We start from the raw sequence: 10502 nt of genomic DNA, 5'->3' as shown, positions 1-10502 counted from the left end.
AATCAATATGGAAAAAAAAATTGATATTTTTTTAGGTTCATATCATTGCTACCTACAACTGCTGCTTCACCAGAAAATTTCTTGTAATTTGGCTTATTCACCATTTTGCTATTGGCTCACTTACGCAATATGAAACAAGTAATATTTAATTTTCCAATCTTTAATGTTTTTTGATTTAATGTTTAACGATTTAGTTTAATTAATTTGTTAAAATTGAAAACCTAATTAGCTAACTAGGTGTTCACTTGTATTATGTTTAAATCTTCAATTGTGAATTTTATATCTTTAATTGTATTTGTAGGGTTTAATTGGAAACTTTTTTTAAAATGACATTGGATGTCTGTAGTAGTGATGAAAGTGGTTGAGGAAAAATACCTCATCCTCAACCACAACCACAACCTCAACCACAACCACAACCACAATTACAACATATTCCACCTAGTTTTGATATTAACAATCTTCCTTCGGATCCGACGGATAGACTAAGAATTACATCATATCATCCAAATCAAAGGGATGAAATAAGGAGAGCATACTGGATTAAAGGACCTTCCCAACCAAAAGGCCATGATTTTCCATCAATAAAAATTGGTGGTAAGAACAGGCGTTTTGTAAAGGAATGGTTTGTTGAATTTAATTGGTTAGAGTATAGCACGAAAGAGAACAAAGCTTATTGTTTATGTTGTTATTTGTTTGGAGACATCATGGGGAAACAAGGGGGAAGAGATGTATTTGTGACAGGAGGTTTTGACACTTGGAGTAAAAATAAATCATTGAAAGATCATGAGGGTAAAGTTGACAATCATCACAACAAAGCAAAACAAAAATGTGAAAATCTAGTAAAGAAAAAGTAATATATCCGTGAAGCTTTTCATAACCAAACTGAAGTTGAAGCGAGTAACTATCAAATTCGATTACGTGCTACAATTGATACTTGTAGATTTTTATTGAAGAATGTGTTACCATTTCGTGGTCATGACGAGTCGGATGAATCAATTTCTAAAGGCCTTTTCATTGAAGAATTATCATTCCTTTGGGACCATAATGAAAGCATTTATAATGTTACTTTAGAAAATGCTCCAAAAAATGAAAAGTTGACGTCTCCAAAGATTCATAAAGAGATTTTTCAATGCTTTTCAAAAGAGATAATAAAATCCATATGTGAAGACATTGGTAATGATGTGTTTACCATATTAGTAGACGAGTCTAGTGATGTATCCAAAAAGCAACAAATGGCTATGGTTTTGCGAGATGTTAATAGCCTTGGATTAGTGAAAGAAAGATTTGTTGTAATTGTTCACGTGACGGATACAACTTCTTTAACTCTAAAAGAAGCCATTGATTCGGTATTTACCAACAATAACTTGAGTATATCTCAGGTAAGAAATTATGAATTCTTTCTTTATGTATTTGAAACTTTATCTATTTTATTTCTTATAAATACAATTTATTTTTGAAATAGGCAAGAGGGCAAGGATATGATGGAGCAAGTAGTATCGAGGTGCATTTAATGGTTTGAAAGCATTGATATTGAAAGATAATCATTCGGCATATTATATACACTGTTTTGCACACTAACTTCAATTAGTGGTTGTGGCTATAGCAAAAAACCATAATGGTTCTGATGATTTCTTTTAGCAATTAGCTTTGGTGGTTAATGTGGTGTGTGCTTCTTGTAAAAGAAAAGATATCATACGAGATAGTTACAAGGAAAGGGTTCAAAAAGAAATTGGTAATGGTGAAATTGAGACCGGAAGAGGGTTAAATCAGGAGACTTCTCTTGTTCGAGTCGGGGATACAAGATAGGGCTCACATTATAAAACAATAATAAGTTTGAAGAATTTCTTTCCAGAGGTTATCAAGGTTCTTAAATATGTTGAAGATGAGGGATCTAGTTTAAATAACCGAAATCAAGCGTACGGTATTTGGTCGTATTTCAAGATTCTTGATTTTGTTTTTTATTTACACTTGATGGAGATTTTTGGTCTCATGAATACCTTGTCAAAACATCTTAAAAGAAAGGATCAAAATATTTTGGAAGCGGCTTCTTTGGTAAAAGTGACGATGAAAACATTCAAAGCTTTTAGAAATAATGGTTTCCTTCAGTGTTGGAGAACGTATTTTCTTTTTGTCATAAACATAAAATTAAAATTGTGGAAATGTCCGAATTTTATGTTACTCCAAGAAACCGTAGAACCAAGGTTACTAATCAACATCACTTTGAAGTTGATATTTTGAACACGGTTTTGGATATGCAAATTCAAGAATTTGGGGACCGTTTTAGTGAAGTGTGCACCGATTTGCTTGAATACATGGCAACTTTGAGTCCTTGCAATGCATTTTCTATGTTTGACAAATCAAAGTTGGTGAAACTAAGTGAGTTGTACAAAACGATAATTTACGTTTCATATATGATTTATCTCATTAACGATAAGAACTTTTATTAGACATATTCTGGCTATTGAAAAATACTTTGTATTTGGTTAAAAATAGGGGTGAGCATTTGGACCGGTGGACTGAACCGGACCGAACCATTTTTTTGGACCCCTGGGCCGGTTCTCGGTTCTAGGAATCTATTAAAACCGGTTCGGTTTTTACCAGGTTTAAAACCGGTTGGAACCGATTTAAAAAAAATGTAATCTATGAAAATTTTTAAACAACCATAACTCATTCGTTTTAAGTCGGATTGACACGCGGTCTTTTCCATCGTTTAATTTACAGTTTGTAGATGAATACTATAATTTTGTTGATTTTAGTATTATATTCAGTGAGTTACAGTCTTTCAAAATTGAGCAATCAAAGCTGAAAATTTCAGCTTTTCAGCAAGATTTTTAAAATTTTGTGATTTGTGAATTTTTTTAAACAACCTTAAGTCATTTGTTTTAAGTCGGATTGACCTGCGATTTTTTCCAGCATTTAGTTTACAGTTTTTAGATGAATTTGGACTATAATTTTGTTGATTTTGATATCATATTCAGTGAGTTACAATCCTTCAAAGTTGAGCTATCAAAACTGAAATATTTCAGCTTTTTAACTATTATTTTAGACTATAATTCTAAATTTTATGTATATTTGATAAATAAATCATATGAAAGGGATCTTGGTGAACTTGTTTTATATGTTAGTTGCTTTTGTTTCGAAAATTAATTTTGCAAGTTAAAATATTATAACATCAAGGTAGATTAGTCATGCATGAAACGGAAACGTAATCATTTTGACAAGTTGTATCGTATCAAACCCAATAGCATATTCGTTTTAACAAGTTCTATCAGACCCAAAAACTTATTTTAACGTCTTGTACTCTATGCAATTAAAGTTGTACTGGTCCACACGGGTCCAAGAACCAGAAAACCCGGACACGAACCCGAACCCGGATACGGACACAGACACGACTCATCGGTCCGGTCCGCGGTCCACAATATTCTTCATAACCGGTCCGATCTGGTTCGGTCCAAATTCTCACCCATAGTTAAAAATGTTATTTTTTGAGAGTTTCCAAAGTATAATGCAATAATATGGAGACAAGAAAGTAAGATGTTACAATAAACAAAAATTAAAAATACATTGTATTTCTGTCATTTAGTGCATGTCACAAAAGAAAATAAATAAATAAATAAAGTTCGTTGCTATTTGCAGAAAGTAACAAAAAAATAGTTCATTACTATTTAGTGTAAATCACAAAAGAAAAAAAATAATAAAATTTGTAGGTATTTATAGCAAGTTAACAAAGAAAAAAGATATAGTTGGCCATATTTAGTAGTTAGCCATTAAACAACTTTGCAAATGGGTAAACTCTTTAATCTATAAGAGAAACTGAAAACACATTGCTATTTTTGGTAGTTAGCCTTTAAAGAAATTTTCAGTTGACATCATCTTATTCTTGATATTCGGCTTTGGAATGATTTTGAATCTAGAAACTTTCCAAAGGTACATTCTGATAGTCAGCTTTGGAATCATTTTGTTGCGGTTCATCTTTGATGAAATAATATCCTTGAAAACATACACATGCTTTGCTTTAGAGAAGACATGAGAGCCTCTCTGCTAAAGAAAATATAGAAGATATCAAGTAAATTGAATAATTTTTAAAAAAAATCAACATTTAATCGAAAAACCCGATGTTTGTAAGTTAAATTCAGATGAAAGATAATTACATGGAGTAACTTATAATGCTTGGCAACTTTTATCACATCAAATGAAGAAGGGTAGTCAACAAATATTAAATCCAAGCTTTTACCTACTATTTTAAAATTTTATTTTGTTGTATATGGTTCCTCTTTAAGATATTTAAACCATTCTAAAAGAATAAATTTGTAATATTGATTTTTTTTTTTGCTTATGTGGGATATAAATAATTTACATGTGTTAGCTTAATAGCCCAAGACCCTCTATGTACAGGAAATAGATCAAAGTAAAACATGAAATGATTCAGTTTTTCTTTACTAAAAATGAAATTATTAGCTCATTTTTCTTACTTATAGCATGTAGGAGCTGTTTCGTTAATCATAACATCAACTCCAACCGTTAACCAACATCTGGTCCTACTAATTTAGCATATTCATAGAAAACTCTTATATCTGAAATTACAATGCTATTTATTGCAAACTTATGAAATTTATTTTTTAAAATTTTTGTTTTTTTTAGAAAAATATGCAAAATAAATCATATATTCTGAAAGGACAATTCTATTTTATGCATGTTTTCTGAAGTTCTTATAATTTTTGTCTTTTTCAAGAAAATATACAAAAAATTGAATTTTCTAAGATTATAGTGCTATTTTCTGTATATTTTATTAAAGTTTGTTTCTCTTTCTTTTTGGAAGATACTTATAAAATATGCCGAAAATAGCATTTTAGCATCCAACTTTAGTCATGTTCAATTTTCGAAAATTATCATCTTTTGAGTGTTTTAAAGTTTGTTGGTCATCTTTTAGTTTTAGCCACACCTTGGGTTGATTTTTTCTAGAAATGATATTGACATGCTTGTTAATCTTTGTTAAGGGAAAAGGTCATTACCTTAAATTTTTTATGTTTTTCTATCAAAATTTGGCAGTTAACATGTAGGTATACCACCTGATATTACCTTGATGCCCAAAGTATGAACTGAACAAAGAAAAAGAAACAAACAAGAACATCGAGTTACTTGGTGAACTTTATTATTGTAAAAAGTTAACTTAAACATCCTAAACATTAACCTTTTTTATACTAATGAAAGCAGTAACCTAAACCAATACGTAATACTTGTTAAGCAAGCAGACAACTTCCTAATCTAAATCAAATGCTTAAATTAAAATGGGTTTTCCTAAAATACCCATGCACTCATATATCCGATTAACCCAACAATCACCCTCTTAATCAGATTGGTCATACCTCGTTCACAACAATGTTGAATCACCGTCTTCTCGAACCATCCAGACTTTTCCCGAACACCTGACCTCCACCTTGGTCACGTCCGAAGTCTTCTCTTAATCCTTTTGATTGTTGAAAACACATGTGACATATACCGTGGCATCCTGTTGGATATGTTCATTAGCATCTAGACTTTTCCCAGATTCACGACCTCTCCCCGGCTAGATCCAAAGCCATCTTATTTAAACTTCCACCCCCATAATGTTCACACTATGTTGTTTGTCCATGCATTTCTTGTCTTGATAGCCATACCTTTGCTAATCCATCATATTCCGAGAGATTATTCCACCGAACGCCCTCGGTTCATATTTCTCGCATATGTCGTGTGCGTCCGTAATCAACTTGACTTTGATTCCCCACATCGGATAATTTGTTGGAGTAGAAACCGGAACTTGAAATATAATCGAACCTCCTTCTTTAACCAACGACACTTTATTCCCCTTTTGACAACCCCGACGTAATCAAACTTGTTTTGAGAGCTCTTTTCCACCAAACAACAAGACAAGATCATGACCACCTTTATCGTCTTCCGTCATCCGCAAAACGAACCGAATCACATCCACCCACTTTGACGTCTTCCCATTCATTTATTTTGTGTCTCTGGTTAGTCTCTCTCTACTTTATAACAAGCCCGATCTATAAAAATCAGGGTTGATGTTGAGATGCTTCAACTCGTGCTCAAAAACAATCCACACCCCCTTAAACCAAACCTGATTCCCGTTGCCTCTGCCCTTCAATGAAATGTTACACTTTTCTTGAAACTGAATCTTAAACTGTATGCCCTACGTCTTCACGAGCCCTAGGCTCTGATACCAAGTGTAGGTGTACCACCTGATATTACATTGGTTCCCAAGGTAAGAACTGAAAAAATAAGAAGAAAAGAACAAGAACGACAAATTACTTGGTGAACTTCATTGCTGGAAAAAGTTAACTTAAACATCCTAAACATTAACCTTATTTATATTAATGAAAGCAGTAACCTAAACCAGTACATAATACTTGTTAAGAAAGCAAACAACTTCCTAATCTGAATCAAATACTTAAAATAAACTGGGTTTTCCCAAAATACCCATGCACTCATAAATCCGATTAACCTAACCTAACATATGAATGTGTAAGGCTTATAATCAAAATTTGTTGCCTTTACCTGTCACTATAATATTAAATCATTTTCAGAAAGAATTATAACATTGATAAGGAAACTCACTATATATATATATATATATATATATATATATATATATATATATATATATATATAATTTTTATATAAACCACATCTAGCTATAGGGTGACTTGCTTTATCAGTTTTGATCGACCATTGACTTATTGGAGATCCGACCATTTTTTTATCTTGGTGCTTCTGCATTTTGTTTCATGTAGCTACATACATGTAAACACATATAGGTTAACGTGGATGTGTGTTAAGTGCCAGATAAAGATTGTAAACACAGCATGCAAATCCAATACATAACTTCCCTTTTGCAACCATACTTGAATAATTTCTTGTGGGGATGTCTAGTGACCTTCTTGATATGATGATGACCAAATTCCTAATTAAAACGAAGTGAAAGTACAATGTAAGATTGTAAGGAGTAATTAATAAATTAAACAGAATATAACAAACTGAAAAAAACTAATTATATGAAATCTCACTACCTATAACAATTACTTACTGTCACAATGGATACAAAATCCAATAAGATTCATACATTTACTTCTCCATTATTTGTTACACAGCCTCAGACTGCAATCTTACACAGAACGGGACTGGACGAACTTTCTATGGTCATTTCGATGATAAGGATGATGAGAACACCCATGTCTTTTGCATAGATGAGAGATTGAGAGCGAGTCTTTGTCCCACATTTGTTTTACCTTTTTTGGGGACACAAAAAATTGTAATTTTTGTCTTATTCACATAAGTTCTCGCCAAGTCCAATGCCCATCAAACATAGTACAATTAGTTTTACCGAAATACGCGATTTTGGTTTGGTTTTACCCTAAAACCAAACCCACCCGACCCATGCTCACCCCTAATAGAAATTGTGTGGTTCGCTTATCAGTAGTATTAAATAGTAAAAGTGCATTTCTTGAATTCTCGTATGTGCCTAGAACACAAACAAGAAATCTTTGAGGACATAAACAATAAACAAAACATTGTTTCGTGTCAAAAATCAAAGTTACCTCTTTGGTGTCTGCAACCATTCCAACTATAGTGTAACGCTTGGTTTAGGTATGAGCTTATTCTTCAAATTATTTGTATTTTCCTTTAAGACTTGGCTAGTTGGAAGCTTCAACTCGGCATTTTGAGAGGGCTTTGGCCGTGGAAATTAATGGATCAACTCGGCGAGTCAATGTGCTTCAACTCGGCGAGTTGGCGGATGGGAAGGAAACCCTAATTTTTAGGGTGTTGAACTATATATAAAGGCCTTAAGTCCCTTGGCTGGCCACCTTACCAGTGTCCTCTGTCCAGAAAACCCTAATAGCATGCATCATCTTATTCTCTGAGTGTGTGAGCTTGTGGAGGGTCTTGAGTGTTTAGGGGATTGGCTAGAGCTGATATTCGGAGCCGAGACCTAGTCAACTATCGTTTAGTATTCAAGGTGAGTCTTCTCAGTACACTCATGGGTCGAAGGCACCAAGGTCGGCCCATTAATTGTTATGTGATGATTTGTATTGGAATATGGAATTGTTTTCTGTTAGATTTATATGCGGACTTATATGTAGACCATGGGAGGAGCCCATGGCATTTGGCAAGACCATGGGAGGAGCCCATGGCCCGGGGGTATAAGATCATGGGGGTAGCTCATGGCATTCCATTGAAGACCACAGAGGGAGTCCATGGAAAACTTATATGTAAGTGTGCATGGTGTTATTTGATTTTATGTTTGCATGTTTGGGAAACTCATTAAGTGGGTGCTTATAGTTTTGGTGGATGTTTCAGGTACTTCTAGTTTTAAGGGCAAGGGCCCAGCTTGAGGGCGCGACATGCATTCTCCAGTGTTTTCATATTTAGTTTTGATACTCTGATCTTTTTTAAACACTACGGTCATGTAATGGGATTTTCTAGAAACAATTGTGGTTGGTATTTATGATTATAAAAGTTGAAATTTTTTGTAAAATTTTGGGTTGTTACAAGTTGGTATCAGAGCCTTGGTTTAAGAGATTCGGGCACACTCCTGGGTGTGTCAGAACTCAAACTAAGGAAATGGTAAAAATTTGTATTTCAAAAAGAAACCAAAAGTTCAAATTTTTCTGAAAAAGATATTTGTAAGAAAAAGCGAAGAGTGCAATGCGCGCAATAGGTCGAGCTCAAGTAAGTGTTCCCAATGTTTTAGCCATGCTATATATATATATATATATATATATATATATATATATATATATATATATATGGAAATTGATGTTGAATGGATTATTTGCTAAGTGTATGCTTTCAAAGTTGTACATGCTTAGGATTGCTTAGTCCTAGAATGAGGGAATCTGTCTTATTCTTGTTCCTTGTCTTGTTGTGGTTTAGAGTAGAAGCTTTATTTGATAGTTTATGTTATTCTCTTTATGTATAACTTGCATGCATAAGGCAACCTGCTATGATTGATTTGAGTTTCTGGTTGATGAGGATTGAGAAATCTTAGAATAGTCTAGGATCTGAGTTAATGTTGTGCTTATGGTTCATGATTGGTGGTTGGGTGAATTAGGGATATCAGGTATGTCCTTGGGGAAGGTACATGTAGGTGTGGAAGGTAGTATTGGGCCTGTACTACTGAAAGCACTGGACATGTACCCGAATCAATGACAGACCTGAGAGCTCTTAGGAGTCCAGTGAGGAGGAGTCCCTTTTTACTTCCTTCTCATTGCTATTTGTGATATTTGTAGTTGAGGATGGTGATGATCATGTGAGGTTCGAGTTCAGGATCAGAATCAGGATTAGGGTCAAGCTTTGGTGTGGAGCCCATTTGTCACAACTAGGAATTCTGATACGTTGTAAACACTTAACAAAGAATGACATTGTAGCTAAAACTTGAAAACATGTATGGTGTTTGTTCAATGACAACAAAAATTCCATTAAATACCATATACAAACATTCAAATAGTCAACAAAAGTTGGAAACCCTAAAAATCCCGGTTTAAGTCCATTTTAGACTAGGATTTTCTTATTGGGCCTAATGGACCAATAAGTTTCCAATTTGACTATTTTGGGCTTAGAACTCTTAAATGGACCCTAATTTGGACCCATTTGCATGAAACCTAACATTTTGGGCCTCATAAGCCTTGAATGGACTAGTTATCTTTAATGGGCCTTATTGGGCCATAACAAATCCAATTAGCCCAAAAGGGCCATAAAACCCATTCTTTTTGACAAATTGGGCCGTAAGCCATCATAGGAGCCCAATGGGCCGAAAACCATTAACTTAGGCTTCACATTATGAGACTTAAGCACTATAGGCCCAAATCCTTTTCTCTTTTTCTTATCTCTCAGCCCAAGTAGAAAGAAAAAAAAAGGAAATTAGAGACTTAAGGAGGATTAGCCACCCCCTTATTACCTATGGGATTTCCATGAAAAACCTCACATGTGTCCATGCACCATCCCTTCACCTCTCTCTCTTCTCCTTTCTTCTTCTTAATTCTCGGCCCAAAAGAAAGAACACCCACACACAAATCACTTAAGTTTTCTCTTAAGAACACCATCATATCTCCTCTTCTTCATCAAAAAATTTCGAGATTTAGGGCAATACAAGTAGGTTATTCCATAAGGATCATCATCATTGGTAAGTTATTGTATAGACCCATAACCTAGTCTCTTTATTTCATCAAAACTTCTTCCTAACTCACACAATTTTCGTGATCTACTCCTTAGATACTTCTTACGTTTGATGTCAACCCAAAGAAAGCTTGCTAGGGCCGAAAAATAGCATCAAACTCTTCCCTTTCTTCTTCAAATCGAAAACAACAAACAAAGGTGAGTTCATACCCCTCCCTTTTCGGTTTTCATAAGTTTTATGGGGGAGAATACAAGTAAAATGTGTAGATCTATGTGTATGTGTATGTTATGTGTGATTTCATGTGTTTATGTGGTAAATATGTAACAAAAAT

The 10502-nt window shown here is 33.9% G+C and overlaps 1 protein-coding gene across 1 annotated transcript; it reads left to right on the top strand.

The window, feature by feature from the left end:
• Positions 1–704: 704 nt before the first annotated feature.
• Positions 705–1806, top strand: LOC145067998 (uncharacterized). The gene is made up of 4 exons (XM_079015006.1): positions 705–850; positions 941–1379; positions 1463–1513; positions 1639–1806. Exons 1-4 carry the CDS (start codon positions 705–707, stop codon positions 1804–1806), a joined length of 804 nt encoding a protein of 267 aa, XP_078871132.1.
• The last annotated feature ends 8696 nt before the right edge of the window (positions 1807–10502 follow it).

Source organism: Lactuca serriola, chromosome 8 (genome assembly GCF_051521515.1).
Source record: "Lactuca serriola cultivar US96UC23 chromosome 8, Lser_US96UC23_V15, whole genome shotgun sequence".
NCBI lineage: Eukaryota > Viridiplantae > Streptophyta > Magnoliopsida > Asterales > Asteraceae > Lactuca > Lactuca serriola.
Note: the sequence above shows the minus strand (reverse complement) of the source record. Positions and strands in the feature narration are given on the sequence as shown.